The 17,388-nt window shown below is 38.0% G+C and overlaps 1 protein-coding gene, 1 long non-coding RNA gene and 1 pseudogene across 2 annotated transcripts; 2 read left to right on the top strand and 1 right to left on the bottom strand.

Moving 5' to 3' along the window:
* Positions 1-1,986: 1,986 nt before the first annotated feature.
* LOC143892963 (uncharacterized) lies at positions 1,987-2,737 on the bottom strand. The gene is made up of 2 exons (XR_013255667.1): positions 2,599-2,737; positions 1,987-2,325 (listed from the first exon to the last, which is right to left on the bottom strand). It is a non-coding gene; the product is annotated as an uncharacterized LOC143892963 (long non-coding RNA).
* A 4,059-nt stretch (positions 2,738-6,796) lies between these two features.
* Positions 6,797-14,709, top strand: LOC143892773 (beta-glucuronosyltransferase GlcAT14A-like). Its single transcript, XM_077397635.1, has 4 exons — positions 6,797-7,823; positions 13,291-13,366; positions 13,475-13,590; positions 13,815-14,709. Exons 1-4 carry the CDS (start codon positions 7,328-7,330, stop codon positions 14,327-14,329), a joined length of 1,203 nt encoding a protein of 400 aa, XP_077253750.1. The 5' UTR covers positions 6,797-7,327; the 3' UTR covers positions 14,330-14,709.
* Positions 14,710-17,115: 2,406 nt separating this feature from the next.
* Positions 17,116-17,233, top strand: LOC143847599 (5S ribosomal RNA; annotated as a pseudogene).
* The last annotated feature ends 155 nt before the right edge of the window (positions 17,234-17,388 follow it).

Raw genomic sequence — 17,388 nt, 5'->3', positions numbered from 1 at the left:
TTTAAAAAACAAAAGGAAGCGGCGTTACGGAGGGTGCGTCTTCGACGTACCCTCGAAAAAAAATTAAAACAAAAACTTCGTCGTTCTCTCTCTCTCACTGTGGCGAAAGAAAAAAACCCAAATCTGGATTTCTTCAAGCGTCTCTCTCTCTCTCTCTCTCTCTCTCTCTCTCTCTCTCTCTCTCTGTGTCTTTCTCCAATCTCTCTCTCGTTCTCTCTCACTCTCTCTCTGTCTCTCTCCCAAATCTGGTGGAAACAAGCAGATTGTTGCTTGGGGTTTTTGTTTTTCAAAAAAACCCAAACCCCCCATTAACGTACTCTCTCTCTCTCTCTCTCTCTCTCTCTCTCACTGTGTTTTTCTTTTTCAAAAAAATCCAAACCCATCGGTGGAAACAAGCGTATAATCTTTTTCCTTCATCAAACCTCCTTGCAGCCATGGAATTGCACCTTCAACTTTATAAACCATGAAACCCTCTTTGTTTATTTCTTTAAACCCATTCAATGATGAATCAGATCCTCACACCCAAAAAGCCCTATATGCAAATCTACCATTCTATATCCATTGATCTGCTCATGACCATCTTGTTCCAAGATTTCTTCCATGCCCAGACTTAGTTATTCTTGGGTGAATTTATAACCCTAGACCATAATCACATTTGCCCAATTCAATTTGTTCCAAATAACATCAAAACCCACATGTTCCATCTTATAAGTAAACCCAACAGACCTCAATCTCCTGAAACCACGATCTATGTGAAACCCATTCTTTTCAATTGCAGCCATGAAACCCCAATTCAATACCACCTTCAATCCCCACAGCCATGTGCTAGCTACAACCACAAGCCCATCTTCAATACCTGCACTCAACCTAAATTCACGGCCAGATTTCATGATCCGTTCCATTGGGCTTAATAACCCCAATCCGAAGCTTGAAAATCCATAGGTTGTGATCTTGTACAAAAAAATTAGAGAGTGGGTGAGCAAGTGAAACCCAAAGAAGTATGTAAAAGAGGTTACAGAAAGTGAAGTGATATATTCAGTCCCCTTACTTTCCCATGGACAACCCTTCTAGTGTATTTAGACTACTACATGCAATGAAGGGGCGTTCAAAATAAAAATAAAAATAAAAATGGAGGGGTGAATATATCAGTTCTCAAATTGATGCTAAAAAGACAAAAAAATTAAGGCTGCTGATATCGGCACAACCGTATTTTGATAGTTGCACTAACTCTGTATTTTCTTTCTTAACGATATATTAGGTGTTAAACTTGCACACAGAATTCACGCAAAAACACATCTCGATATGCATATATGTTATGGTTTTGTTTCTGGTAACAACCTGTTGTGGTTAAGAGAACCCCAAAATTGTGATACCTCCCAGTGAGAAACCTCAACGCCAGATCGACCCAACTCCACAAATCGAAGGGTTTAGAATGCTACATGTATGCATCTAAGTATGAAAAACCTGACAAAATGCATCAGCAGAGGCAAATAAGACCTACATATTTTAAGGTATCTAACAGAATTTTCCATTAAAAAAAAGGTACCTTACAGATTTTCATTCCATGAAAAGGGTTTGGCTGATCCTTTAACTCAAGTCAATCTTTTCAAGTCAGATGCAGATTGTAGCTCAGACTTTGTAGAAAGGCATGGCAAAAATTTACATACAGAAAGAATATTGGGAACTTATTCACTTGCTTGATGTACTGGAAAACAGGGACAAAGAAAAACTCTACTCAAAAGAGAGTTTTGTTGCCTGCTCAATCCAACAACCACCCCCCCCCCCCCCCTCCCCCCCACCCGTCCACAATATGAAAAAAAAAAAAATCACAGTTGCCAAACATGGCCTTAGTGTCATTTTGATTCACATAACACCATGTCCTCCTCATGGTGAAATAATAGATTACATTATTACAATCATGAGTCCAAACCCAAAGTTTCCATTAGAGCAGACTCGTCAAAGAAATGGGCTCCATAGAACAAGAAGTCTGTCAGGTTGCTCACCTTTAGAGTTGCTCCTTTTCAAGAACACACAACACTACTGGTTGCTGCCCTTTACATGCTGAAATGTAGATTACAGTGCACAACTAGGCACCTCAAAAGATGAAGGCGGATTACAAACATGAGCTAATCTTAGTATAAAATGAACAATGATCCATAGAAACTTGGGAAGAATACTGTTTTGATTCATTATTTTGGGAACAAACATAAAAGAAGTTTTAACATCTTCATAGGAGCAGAACCATAGCAACAAAAGTCAGTATCAGATAGGATCTATGCCCTTTGATCGCCTTCTTTCCTCCTCTTCAGCTCTTATCCAAGCAGCCTGCAAACACATATATGATGAGATAACTTGGAATTGTCTACAACACTAAAAGATATGAAATAAGAATTAACAAGTAACTGGCTGTTGAGCTGGGTGCGACTTTGTTTCAAGTCTTGATGGGTTGAAGAGCTGCCATTTTTTCCTTTTCAAGATTAGAGACATGCACCTTTTTTATTTGAATGACAATCAAATATCATTAAAAAGCAAAAGAAACAAGACCAAGGTCTCAAGAATAAAAGAAAAGCAAACTACACCACACACCAAAGGCATCACCTTATTTAGAAGAATACCAGCTGCTTTGCAAAGATCCTCACACCAGAGAAACTACACACTCACTATAAGAAACACATAATTTGTTCTCCTACGAAGGCGCTATCAGGATCCTCCTCTACCATATCATCACCTATGAAATCTGGTAGAGAAAACTAAGTTAACAGCAAGGTCATTGACCGGAAAATGTAATAAAAGTACAACACAATAGAAGAATAATGACAACAAATGATGATCCCAAATTATAAATGACAATATGAAGATGAATCCAATAAAAATATGTCTCAACGAAGCAAGGGCTACTTAGGGAATCCAAAGGTAAAATGGTAATTGTATCATCTTAATAAATCATATGGTTTCACTAACTCTTCATAATCATATACACGATGTGAATCTTCAAGTACCCGTTGGTAAATGGCCACACGTAGTTCTAAGACATTCTCGCACTTTTTAGTACGAAGCCAATACAAAACACCGTATATATAGATTATGGCCTAAAGGTAAAAAGTTCTATCACAAGAATTTTGCTTACGGGGATAATCATTGAAGTCAATGGTTCAAATAAGATAAGCATACGTACAAATAATAGAAGGGAGAAGTAAAACAATCATAAGAAATAAAATCATCAACCATTATCATAGTTATAACTAGAATTACAAATTACAGTCATCACTTGCCTTGGTCCGACGTGAGAGTAGAAGGAGATGAAATCTCTAGGTATCAATAGAGAATTAAACCTGACCACATCACATATTAAATGTGTTATTATTAATGAAGCTAACTGACTGAGGGGTGTCTTTTAAAAAAAAAGTCTTTTTGTTCACAGGAAAGATATAAACACAACCATGTTTTCAATAATCGCACTAACTGATTTTGTCTTTTAATTTTGAAAGAGCCATACAAAAATTATCATCATTCTCAAATAGCTCTTAAACTCGTTAAGAAAGAAAATACAGAGTTAGTGCAACTATCAAAATACGGTTGTGCCGATATCAGCAGCCTTAATTTTTTTGTCTTTTTAGCATCAATTTGAGAACTGATATATTCACCCCTCCATTTTTATTTTTATTTTTATTTTGAACGCCCCTTCATCGCCTGTAGTAGTCTAAATACACTAGAAGGGTTGTCCATGGGAAAGTAAGAGGACTGAATATATCACTTCACTTTCTGTAACCTCTTTTACATACTTCTTTGGGTTTCACTTGCTCACCCATTCTCTTTTTTTTTTGTACAAGATCACAACCTATGGATTTTCAAGCTTCGGATTGGGGTTATTAAGCCCAATGGAACGGATCATGAAATATGGCTGTGAATTTAGGTTGAGTGCAGGTATTGAAGATGGGCTTGTGGTTGTAGCTAGGACATGGCTGTGGGGATTGAAGGTGGTATTGAATTGGGGTTTCATGGCTGCAATTGAAAAGAATGGGTTTCACATAGATCGTGGTTTCAGGAGATTGAGGTCTGTTGGGTTTACTTATAAGATGGAACATGTGGGTTTTGATGTTATTTGGAACAAATTGAATTGGGCAAATGTGATTATGGTCTAGGGTTATAAATTCACCCAAGAATAACTAAGTCTGGGCATGGAAGAAATCTTGGAACAAGATGGTCATGAGCAGATCAATGGATATAGAATGGTAGATTTGCATATAGGGCTTGTTGGGTGTGAGGATTTGATTCATCATGGAATGGGTTTAAAGAAATAAACAAAGAGGGTTTCATGGTTTATAAAGTTGAAGGTGCAATTACATGGCTGCAAGGAGGTTTGATGAAGGAAAAAGATTATACGCTTGTTTCCACCGATGGGTTTGGGTTTTTTTGAAAAAGAAAAACACAGTGAGAGAGAGAGAGAGAGAGAGAGAGAGAGAGAGAGAGAGAGAGAGAGAACGTACGTTAATGGGGGGTTTGGGTTTTTTTGAAAAACAAAAACCCCAAGCAACAATCTGCTTGTTTCCACCAGATTTGGGAGAGAGACGGAGAGAGAGTGAGAGAGAACGAGAGAGAGATTGGAGAAAGATAGAGAGAGAGAGAGAGACGCTTGAAGAAATCCAGATTTGGGTTTTTTTCTTTCGCCACAGTGAGAGAGAGAGAACGACGAAGTTTTTGTTTTAATTTTTTTTCGAGGGTACGTCGAAGACGCACCCTCCGTAACGCCGCTTCCTTTTGTTTTTTAAAATTAATTGGGCCCGCATTTCAGCCAATCCGAAGACTTCTCTCTCTTCAAGCGTATATAAGGAAATGCGCTTCAAGCGTATAATCTTTTTCCTTATATATATATATATATATATATATATATATATATATATATATATATACACACACACACTAGTAAAAATCCTCGTGCGATGCACGGGCCGACAAAGAACTGTCAGACCACGTCATAGGTTGATCCAAACCGTCCATGTGATATAACACAACATAAATAGGTCGTGCCCCAAAAATCATTTCCATAGGTTGATCCTAGCCGTCCAATCTATAGAGGTTTCCATAATTCATCTTAAATTGGACGGTTAAGATCACCCTATAGATTTTTTTATTAAAAAACCATAAAGGAGGGGGGTAAGATTGAAATTATGTGGCTTTAATGGGTGCATTTGTTAAAAAGCATAAAGGAGGGGGTAGGATTGAAAATATGTGAGTTGAATGGGTGCATTTGTTAAAAAAAGTAAAAAAAAAGTGATGTGTAATTCTCATAGAATTTCCAAAAATTCAAAAAATTCTCTTCTCTTCTCTTCTCCTATATAGTATACTAGTAAAAAGCCCGTGCGATGCACGGACCGGCAAAGAACTGTACGGACCACGTCATAGGTTGATCCAAATCGTCCATGTGATGGAACACAACATAAATAGGTTGTGCCCCAAAAATCATTTCCATAGGCTGATCCTAGCCCTCCAATCTATAGATGTTTCCATAATTCCTCTTAAATCAGATGGTTAAGATCACCCTATAGATTTTTTATTAAAAAACCATAAAGGAGGGTGGTAAGATTGAAATTATATGGCTTTAATGGGTGCCTTTGTTAAAAGCATAAAGGAGGGGGTAGGATTGAAAATTTGTGAGTTGAATGGGTGTATTTGTTAAAAAAAGTAAAAAAAAGTGATGTGTAATTCTCATATAATTTTCAAAAAACATAAAAAAATTCTCTTCTTTTCCTACCAGCTTATAGTAGTAGACTAGTAAAAACCCCGTGCGATGCACGGACCGACAAAGAACTGTACGAACCACGTCATAGGTTGATCCAAACCGTCCATGTGATGGAACACAACATAAATAGTTTGTGCCCCAAAAATCATTTCCATAGGCTGATCCTAGCCCTCCAATCTAGGATCATAATTCATCTTAAATCGGATGGTTAAGATCACCCTATAGATTTTTTATTAAAAAACTGTACGGACCACGTCATAGGTTGATCCAAACCATCCATGTGATGGAACACAACATAAATAGGTTGTGCCCCAAAAATCATTTCCATAGGCCGATCATAGCCCTCCAATTTATAGATGTTTCCATAATTCCTCTTATCTTAAATCGGATGGTCAAGATCACCCTATAAAACCATAAAGGAGGGGGTAAGATCGAAATTACATGGCTTTAATGGGTGCCTTTGTTAAAAGCATAAAGGAGGGGGTAGGATTGAAATTATATGATTTAATGGGTGCCTTTGTTAAAAGCATAAGGGGGGGTCAGATTGAAATTATATGAGTTGAATGGGTGCATTTGTTAAAAAAAGTAAAAAAAATGTGACGTGTAATTCTCATGTGATTTAAAAAAAAGAAGGAAAAAACTCTCCTCTTTTCATCCTAGCTTATTGTATTAGATAGATTTATATAATCACCATAGAAAATTCACCTACTTTTCTTCCCTGAGCCTTGTAACATATGTTCCAGTCTTGAATGGGGCCTTCCTAATTTCGACTCGGTTTTTTAACCTGGGACAGCCCACTCTAGTGGAAACGACTAATGGTTACAGGGGCTGTCCTAAGTAAAAGAAAGGAACGCGTATATCACTTCCCAACGACAATTGACTAATTGTGCTATAATTTATTAATTTATCGGAAGAAAAGTGGGTCCACTTCCATTGAAAACTTAAAAACATTAATCAAGTCTTAGCGAGGTATTAGGCGGAATGTATGTCTCACTAGTCGGAATGTAACTCTCACTAGGTCCCAGATAGGCAGATCCACATTAATCAGCCCCATCAACCTGACCAATCACTTTCTGCCACGTCATTGGATACAGACCATCCCCTCTTCCCAACGAATCTTCACTCCCTGCAAGTTCCGTACCGTCCTATCTCTCTCACTCCGTCCGTAGCACGCAAGTACATTGACAATTACGCAAAAAACACAGAGAAAAAGAAAAAGCAACGAAGAGAAATCCAAATTCGTCTCCAATTCCTATCTCCCCGAAACCCAAAAGCTAACCCTAACCCTAATTTTCCACCTTCAAAGTGACATTCTCTCGAACCCTCAGATAGTGGAAGAAGAAGAAGAGGAAATTGAGGAGATCTTCCTTGATCATAACCCTAACCCTAATTATCCAACCTGTGAAGCTAAATTCTCGCAAACCCTCACCCTAACCCTAATCCATGGCCTTACAACCTCAACCAGTGGATAGTGGAAGAAGAAGAAGAATAAGAAGAAATTGAAAAATCTCCCCCTCTGCCAGTGAAATTTGACCCTAACCCTAACCCTAATTCCATGCCCCATCACCAAACCCTACTCTTCCACCCATGGCAGCAGGCGAGAAGAAATGGCTCTTCACACTCATCTCCGCCGTGTTCATCTCCCTCTTCCTCTTCCTCTCCGCCATCTCCGGCTTTTCCGCCTCCTTCGCCTTCTCCTCTCGTAAGCCTTTCCCTTCCCTTTCCTCTTCCAATTCCCCTCCCTCTTTCGCCTACTATATCTACGGCAATCACGGCCACAAGGACCAAATTCTCCGCCTCTTGCTCGCCGTCTACCACCCTCGAAACCTCTATCTCCTCCACCTCAGCTCCGATGCTTCCGACAAGGAGCGCCATGAGCTAGCCTCATCGGTCCAGGCAGTTCCCGCAATACACGCATTTGAGAATGTTGATGTTGTTGGCAATGCGGATGCTCTCACATATATGGGTTCTTCGATCCTTGCCGCGACACTTCGTGCTGCTGCGATTATGATGAGGATTGATGGTGGATGGGATTGGTTCATCACCTTGAGTGCTTTGGATTATCCTCTGGTTACGCAGGATGGTATGTGATTCAGCTGTTTTTTTTTTTTTTTTTTTTTTCTATTTTTATTGTTGACGTTTTTGGAGTATTGGGATTTTTTGCTCTTTGTTATTTGATTAGGAGTACTGGGTCTCTTTAGGAGAATTGGGTCTCTTTACCTCTTTTTGGTTTTTGGTTGGGAATGCCTGCAACCATATTTTAATAATTGCACTGACCCGTCTTGTCTTTTATTATTTAAAGAGCTGTCAAAGATTATTACAGTTCCCAAAAGCTCTCACAAGCCAATTAGAAAAGAAACGACAAGCTGAGTTAGTGCAATTATTCCTTTCTTTAATTATCGCACATTAGCTGATTTTAAAAGAAACACAGCTTTATTTTTTCTGGGGTCTTTGATTTTTTTCTTTTTCGAAATGACTGAGGTCTTTGATTTTGAATGCTCTGTTCTCGATTCATTGAGTTATACTTGAGAAAATTAGGTAAATTTTCTGATCCTAATTTGTGATGGAAAATTATTTATTCACTGGAGATTTAGGACTTTGTTCTGTTTTAGTTTTCTATGGGAAAAGCTGAACTATGCAAATTTGAGGGAATTGGAGTTTTCTCTATCAAACTTGGTCTCTCTTTATTTTTTTTCTTTTGTTTTCCCTTTTGAGTACAATTACATTAATTTCTTTGCTATTCATAGTGCAATCCTGATGTCTTAACTTTTAGGGCATGAGCCTCAGCCCTAATTGGAATTAGTTATGCTAATTATGATGGTTCTTATCATAAACTTTGATATGTTCTTTCTAGAGAATGAAGATCGTCTCTGTCCATGTTATCATTTCCCCTTCATTTTAGTTTTCATTTATAGTAGTCTGAGCTTACCCAAACTATGATTTAGTTGTTTGTGTAGCTCCATTTTGTTCCCTCAAAATATGTAATGTATGCAGTATGCTAATTATGATGGTTCTCATCATAAAATTTGATATCTTCTTGCTAGAAAACGAAGATCTTCTCTGTTTGGTTGTTTTTATGTAGCTCCACTTGCTGGAGAACGAAGATCTTCTCCATTTGTTGTTTATATAAAGCTCCATCATTTGTAGTGATCTTCTTGGGGGAAATGAAGACAAGTTTTCGTTTGTAGTAGTCTGAACTTACGCAGACTATGATTTAGTTGTTTATATGTAGCTCCATTTTGTTCCCACGGAATACGTAATGTCATGCAATAGTTATGATTGCAATATTTCCGTTCTTTCCCTTAAAAAATGTATTAAATCATTCCTTTATACGAGGCAACTGATACTGAATTATTTATATGCCTTCAGCATATAAATAAAAACATATCATTTAACGTATCTCGTCATTTTCTTCACTTTACCTTTAAGTCCAGTATGGCAAAGTAGCTTATTTAGATTCATTTTTTTAGCTTAGTTTTCTGTCTCTTGTATTGTTGATTCTTAATAACTTTTCTTCAACATCTCGTCAGCTCACTGGAGTTTTCAGGCTAGCTGCCTTTGTTGTTTTTGTCAACATGCAATTAGCCTGCCATATTTCTAAGATACATCCGATTTCGTAGTTGTGCATCCCTTGGTCCCTTTGTCCAATGTGTCAAACATCTGCTAGTTTCCGATCATTTAGGCTCTATGCAAAGCTCGAATACAAAGTTGTCTTCCCCTTCTTACAAATACAAAAATAGTGTGTTGGGTGCACATCATAGTTACCAACTTCATTGTGACCTGGTGGTCACGGGTTCGAGTCATGGAAACTGCCTCTCAGACCCCGCAATGGCTTGAGCCTCGTGCACTGGGCCACCGTTTTTTGGGTGCATGTCATAGTTACCAACTCCATCCTCTCCCTGTGTATTGTGAAGTGTGCACTGGACCACTGGTTACAGCAAAGTGGATCACAAATTCTTGCTAATTATTCTTCTAGTTTTCTTTGAATCACAATTCAAAAGCCATGCAGAGTGAGGTAAATCACTTGCTAGGTAATTTTGATGCTCGGTCACCATCTTCGGATGAAGTTACTTTGGTCCATGGATTCAATATTACTTATTTTATTATGTTTGTTCTTTTTTTACATGGAACGAAGGTTCCCAGACATGGATATGGAGATGGATGAATGATGGAATTATGGGGCTATAGTTTACAGCCTCCAACCTGCTATTACAATCCTTCTTAAATAAAGCACTTGCAAAAGCAGTCAATGACCTACAACATACAGAAATTTCTGGAAACAGGAATGCTCATAAACTGAAAATCCTATGATCACCATCTGACTAAATTTGGGAGAATTGTAGAAAACAGTATTCTGCAAATAGATAATAAATAACCTGCTGGAACAAACCAGAAACTGAGGTTTTTGAAATTTTGGACATGCGGAATTTCTCTCATCAGATGTGAACGATCTCTGCCCTGCATTAAAAAAATTCCTCTGTTCACCTTGCCACACCTCTGTTCACCTTGCCACATCATTGTCTTCAACCTTTTGCCCCTTCTTGGTTCGAGATGACCTCCGCATCTTTCCTTTTGCATTCTACAACGTCTTGAAACTCCATCTTTCTCCATTTCTGCAAATCCACAGCTGATATTGATTTTGGCATCTCTTTACTCCTTAACTGTGATGGGAATCCACAACTGTAACTCGTATCACTCAATGTATATCGTGTCATTCCTGCAAAAGGATCCTGATTCTTGGTCTATCCAACTTGGTCCGCACGATCGACTTCTCATCAATGTCCACCATCTTGCCAACTATAGTGTTGATCATCTTGAAGGTGGATATAAACCATGCATGCAACGATACTCCCAATATGTAAACCCAAATTTACTTCACACCTGAATCATTAGCTGGGAAATAAGGATATGCGTATAAGGAACTCAAGATACCTCCTCCATTATCAAACCCTAACCCACAGATAGCCACTCCTTTCTTCTCGAGCTAGTTCAAAAAGGAAAGCACCTGGGTCTCAACCCCACCACTTAGTGTCCCATCACAATCCTTTATTGTTTCTTCATGTAGAAATGCTTTTGAGTACAAAAATTGTGTCCCAATTTTCAACTCAATCAACCCCTTGACCTCTTGTTTCCTTCGTTTAATGAAATTAAAACTTCCTACTCCATTGTTGCTTTTACTTGTCTGATGCTCAATTTGTTCTTTGCTTTTCTCATTATCAGACTCTTGCTACTGAGTGATGGGGGTGGTAAAAAAATGAGATTCTTGCCTGGCTTTCTTAAGCCGAAAGAAAGAATGGATTGAATTGAATTGAATATACTCATATTAAGCATCTAAGGAGTGATGGGGGTGGTAAATCTCTTGCCTTTTGGGACTTTTGATACTCACCTGGCAACTTGCAACAATTCCTTTATTCGTACACTCCATATGAGCAGAGTGAAAACACGGGGATATCATTGAGGTTACTCTTTCTACGCTTCCCCTTTCTATGCTTCCCCACTCCAAAGCCCCACAACACATATGGACTGTGGCTTTCCACACTACTACACATGTGACTGATATGCTTTCCTTGATTCTAAGTCGTTGTTCTCCTTTCCAGATTCTTATAGGGACTGTTCTAGACTACGCTATACTTTATTCACGGGGGTTGCATTTGTTATGTTCATGTTCTAGCTGTTAGTTGCAAGTTCTCTCCCAAGTCGATCACATGACATCTTTGTTGGCTACAATGATGAGCGCAAGGGGTATAGGTGCTACTCTCTCTCTCTCTCTCAGCATAAGGTTCTAATCTCATGCATATTTCTTTTGACGAGTCACATTTCTATGACCTTCCAAACATTGGTGGTGAAATTAAGCTAGAGATGTCTAGAGATATGGCACCTATTTCTACTCCCTCTTCGTATGTTGATGATGTCATACAATGTTCTTACAATATTGATTGTAACTGTCAAAGTGGCATTATGCAGTCATATTCAAAATATTACACTCAACAAAGCACACATAAACATGCATTAACTATTTGAGTAATTAAAGATAGTTGAGCCATCCCTTTGACACTTGAGCCATCTGTGTTTGCATGTTTATTTGTCAATGATGAGCCATCTATGTTGAGCCATGTATGTTTGCAAATTTATTTGTCAATGCTGAGTGGGTTGAAAGAATGGCATATGTGAGGTAGTAGCTGCCTGCAGATAAAAAATATAGAGGGGTGCAAATGGGTATATAAGCTAAAGCTGAATACAAGTAGTATTGTAGACAGATATAGGCAAGAGTAGTGGCCAAGTGCAACAATCAACATCACAGACTAGAGTATGACAAGACATTCATCCTGGGCATTAAGGCAACTATGGTAAGATTTGTCTTGCCTTTACACTAATTATTTGGATGGAAACTCCACCATATGGATGTTAAAAATGCTTTTATGTGTGGGTGCTTGAAAGAAGAGGTTTACATGGAGCAACCATTAGGATTTGGGGTTGTAGATGGAGATAGCTTTGTTTGTAAGCTCAAGAAGGCTATTTATGGTTTGAAACAAGCAGAAAGAACCTGTTTAAAAAAAACTTCATCGAGCTCTCAAGCAAAGATGATATAAAAGAAGTATGTCTGATAATTCTCTCTTCATTAGGGATGCACAACCGGGTACAGTTCTGATTTTGGTTTATGTCAATGATATTATAATCATTAGAAGTGATAATCTTGAGATTCAAAAATCGTAACACTAAGATTTCCTTTCTTATTTCAGTCACTTGGTTCCTCATTCTCCTTGCATCGTTTAAATGCATTTAACACGTGGGGCAACCCTTTGCAATATGTTTAACTGGGAAATGAATTGCAGTCTGAGATATCAGATATCTGATAGCATTTTTTTGTTAGGTAACCTGGATTGTACTCACAACCTTGTGGTGGTGGCGGAAAGCAGATAGCTAAAAGCTGTACCTTTATTCATTTGTCTCGTTTCTTTCATACTACATCCTCAAGATTACTGTCAATTTAGGTTCTATCGTGGAAGTAAACCTTGTATCTGGAACTATGACCATAGTGCCATATTATTTGGATATTGTGGGCTTGCTGGCGTATGTGAAGAATCAAAAGATTTAAAATTTCACCAGTTTCAAAATGATGAAGAAAATATTCAAAACTTCACATGTAAGATATAGGTTCAGAATGAGAAAGACCGCGTTTAGTATGTGAAAAAGAAATGTTGTTACTGGGGCCACCTTGCGTGGGAAAATGGCTCAGGACGCACCCATTTTTTCTATTTGTGTAGCTGGAGGCCTTTCAAAAGATTCAAACTTGTAACATTTTATGATTTCACTGATTATTCTTCGTTGTTGCTATTCTTAAGGTTGATTTTTCTTAATTAGTATTACTTCTAATTGCATTGGATTTTTGGTAGTCTTTATGGCTTTGTTTTGAATTTATATTGCAACAAAACTTTATATTAACACATGCGCGCACGTGCGCGCGCACACACATACTTCATCCCTTCTTTCTTTCAAAGTAATGCTGCGAAAAGAAATTATTCACATGTTCTTTTTATTTTCTGTTTCAGATTTATTCCATGTCTTCTCTACTCTGCCACGGGACCTCAACTTCATTGATCACACCAGTGACCTCGGGTGGAAAGAGTATGACATACTGCTTTCCAGTTCAAATTACATTTTTCTTTCGTCACAAATCCAAATCACCTCCTCCCAGTTTGAACCAAATTGGTATTTACAACTCTGTTCTTGCAGATACCAGAGGGTCCAGCCAGTTGTAGTTGATCCGGGGCTTTATTTGGCAAGGAAGAGCCAAATCTTTCATGCTACCGAAAATCGACCAACCCCCGAAGCTTTCAAATTTTTCACAGGCAAATTTTCACCTCCTTATAATTCTGTTTCTGGATTTCTGCAATTTCAAATTCCTTTCACGGCACCGCTCTTCAGGGGGTTCATAGGTTTCTACATTGCACGGTTTCTTCTAATGGGTGCACAAATATTGCCCTCCATTTTACACACATGAGTGCCCTTAGCATTCTTCCATAGATTCATGCTAGTGACATTGACACAATGAGCTGCCCCTTTTTCCCAACAGGTTCCCCATGGGTTATTCTCAGCCGGTCTTTCATGAAATTCTGTATTTTGGGTTGGGATAACCTCCCTCGGACGCTTCTCTTGTATTTTGCCAATGTATTGCTATCAGAAGAAGGCTATTTTCATTCCGTCATCTGCAATTCTCCAGATTTCAAAAACCTGACCGTCAACAATGATCTGAGATACATCATGTGGGACAACCCTCCCCAAATGGAACCCCAATTCCTCAATGTCACCCATTATGACAAAATGGTGCAGAGCGGAGCAGCTTTTGCTAGACAGTTTCATAAAGACGATCCAGTGCTGAACATGGTTGATGAAAAGATACTCAAGCGCGGGCCCAATCGAGCTGTTCCCGGCGCATGGTGTTCGGGTCGGAGGAATTGGTGGATGGGTCCATGCTCTCGGTGGGACGATGTTAATATCTTGAAGCCAGGGCCTCAAGCACAGAAGTTTGAGGAATCAATGACTAAGCTTCTTGAACAGTGGAACTCTTCATTGGGCGGGTGCCAATAATGTTTCTTTTTGAGCCATGTTTTACCTCTGAATTGAGTATATGACTGGTTTGCTCGATCGAGGTAATGTATTCTTCAACTCTGTACCGGTATTTCTTTTAGATTTTCAGGCTGGTGTGGCTTGAATCTCCAGTGTGTTGCAACTTGCAAGCAGTGGCATCTTTAAGGAGCCACCAACAGCTTTCTCAAAACCAATAAAGGGAAGCTCCAATTTTTTGTATCTTGTAAAATATCGTACTTTCTTTTTCTAGTGTAGAACAGGGAATTTTGTGGACAATATTTGAAGTGGCCACTACTTTTGGCTGCAAAGTTAAAAATTAGAAAGTGTCCTAAGAATCCAATACGTATATGAAGTGGGCATAAATAGAGTTTCTTTATTTAGTTACTTGTTTCCTTCTAGCTATTAGGTAGTTTTAGACAGTTGCCTTTTCTTATAATTTGAGTCCATTTAGATTTAGAAATTTAGTTCAATTAGGAATAGAAGTTGAGTCTAATTTAGGAATTGGCTTCAAATAATTTTAGAAAGTAGGGATTTACCTGGAGAAGAGGTTAGTGATTTTATAAAAGCCTATGGGCAAGGGTTGTTACATTGTTTGTTTTATGAAATAAAGAAATTTTCTTCTTTCTTGGTAGAGAAAGTTGTTTATCTCGTTTTTCGTGGATTCGAAGAATAGCTCTTCGTGGATTCGAAGATTTATTCCAATCGGTGTTGATATTAATCAACCTCGCCAATATTGCAATCAATTTATTGCTTTGAGGAGTAATCAATGGCCTTGTCTTGCAAAATCCATGTGAGTATTTGTATTATATATTCAGTTTTTTCTTTTCTTTAATTCTTTATCTTTGACTAGAAGGAAAAATTATCCAAATTTTTGGTGGATAGATGCTGTCTAATAAACTGGTTTTGGTGAATATTGCTTACTATCTCTGAAAAGTGGTGGAGTTACGATTTTCAGCCTTTTGTGGAGACCAAAGAAGAAAGGATATGTATATGAGGACGAATCCAAGTGATAGGACTTTGTTACGGGCAAGTTTTTTTTTTGGTTGGAATAAGTTGTCTTTCATTTAAACTACTAAACTAGAAAGTTAAAAGTTTTATGTTTTACCATTTATATGCTTAGTTAGATTAAGTCTTTAACTGAAAAGCCTTATTAGGAGTGAGGTCAATCTTGTTTTGTTTTTTTTTCCATTCAATATAAGTTTGTCAAGCAGTGAGAGAGGGCTAAGGAGGGTAGGAGATGAAGAGACTCAGATCGTATGACTGAGATGTACAGACGGCGGTCTCCGGTCTCCCCTCTACAAGTTTGAAGAAATCCAATATTCTAAAATCCGTGTATCCAAAACGGCTCTTCAGATGAATTAAATCAATTTTGGAACACATGTTTGAACCCAGAAAATCCGGTAGCCTACTCGATATTCCGGTGCCGTACTCTAAAATCCAACGGCGTACTTGATATCTTTGAACGATGGGTGTTTCTTAAATCCGGCGGCATACTCAAGAATCCGGTGGCATTTTAAGCTAAAAGAGACGTGGGAAATAATAAAATGTTTAATAACGTTGCCGTTCAAAGCCAAAAGAGACGTTAGCCTTTATTAACCAAAAGATAAGAATGCGCTCTGTGAAAAGTAGGCAACTTTAACGCTTTTTGATGATAATGATTGACGTTCTCATCCATCGGGAAGGGCAACATACAAGGAGTCTGTTAGAAGGGTATTGGAGTCTTTTTCCCACCCCTTTTTGAAGAATCACCCGTGTTTAATTCTTGTTTTAAAAGGTACTTGAAATCCATAATTACTTGAAACTATGCCACTCATTCTATACTTTTCTCAAAAAAAAAAAAAAAAAGGATGGTACAAGTAGTTATAGTTGATGTAAAATATATGTTAATGACGACAAGCTGACACCCTTTTTGTAGTAAAGGGACTTCACTCAGGCCTGATTGTTTTGTATTTTGAGAACATACTGTGATTCCAAAACTAATTATTGGATTGAAAATTAAACATAAATTAAACATCAGTTTTGGACTCACAATCGGTTGGCAAAATTCAAAGCAAAAAAAGGCCTAAATGTAAATTTGTATCTAATAATCATTTATGAACTCACAATTGGTTCTCAAAATCCGAAACAAACAGGGCCTGAATATGTAGAGTCCATTTCACCCTGTTAGTCATAAAAGACTCAGCCCTTTCACTCTCTCGTGAATGACTGCGAATAAAAAATTGGTTTTTAGGTTAAACTAAACTCGGCCTGGGCTGTTTTCAGGCGAGCCTCTAATATATAGCTTCTTGAATTACAAAATTATGTGATTTTCATGATTTTAAGTAGGAGGATAATCCATATAATAAGGTAGATTTATTTCTGTATCTTGGGTCAAACTTGTTTTTTAGAATTCAAACATAAATACGATAGAGGTGAAGCTCCATTCTCAACTGGAACATTTTTAGCTTGGACCTCGTTCCATTTGTTTGGGCTCATAGTTGCTAATAAGATCAACCGCCACAGTGAGGCCAAGTTTAATGAGAAAAATAAGCCTTCGAAGAGAGAGAAAAGTTAGGGCTTTTTGGTCATTTCATAAAGTGCCGACATAGCAAGTATCAAAGTATTATATATTTCTTTCACTTTATTCGTTTCCCTCGAATAAAGTGAAAGAAAAGACTCACTCAAGGGTGCAATCATACTAGCACAAATGCACTGAATCCCATTAGAACTCAGCAAGTATCAAAGTATTATATATTTCTTTCACTTTATTCGCTTCCCTCGAATAAAGTGAAAGAAGACTCACTCAAGGGTGCGATCATACTAGCACAAATGCACTGAATCCCATTAGAACTCCGAAGTTAAGCGTGTTTGGGCGAGAATTGTACTAGGATAGGTGACCTCCTGGATGTCCTGGTGTTGCACTCCTCTAATTTTAAAAAAAGAAATCAATCAAAAAGAGAAAAAAGACTCACTCTTCTTTTCTTCTCCTATATGATGAACCAAACCATGACAAAGCCTTAAGAATTGAAAGAAAAAGGCTTTCTTAGGAAAGCTCCGTCTAGCTGGAAACAGGGGCGAAC

Source organism: Tasmannia lanceolata, unplaced genomic scaffold, assembly GCF_043159265.1.
Source record: "Tasmannia lanceolata isolate RefF3 unplaced genomic scaffold, GAP_Taslan_0.1 ptg000015l, whole genome shotgun sequence".
Lineage (NCBI taxonomy): Eukaryota > Viridiplantae > Streptophyta > Magnoliopsida > Canellales > Winteraceae > Tasmannia > Tasmannia lanceolata.
Note: the sequence above shows the minus strand (reverse complement) of the source record. Positions and strands in the feature narration are given on the sequence as shown.

Bases quoted from the DNA above. Each gene is read 5' to 3' on its own strand.
- LOC143892773 (XM_077397635.1), top strand. From the start codon at position 7,328: ATGGCAGCAGGCGAGAAGAAATGGCTCTTCACACTCATCTCCGCCGTG. The intron at 13,367-13,474 runs GTATGACATACT...CTGTTCTTGCAG, and splicing joins AGTGACCTCGGGTGGAAAGA to ATACCAGAGGGTCCAGCCAG. The intron at 13,591-13,814 runs GCAAATTTTCAC...TTTTCCCAACAG, and splicing joins AGCTTTCAAATTTTTCACAG to GTTCCCCATGGGTTATTCTC.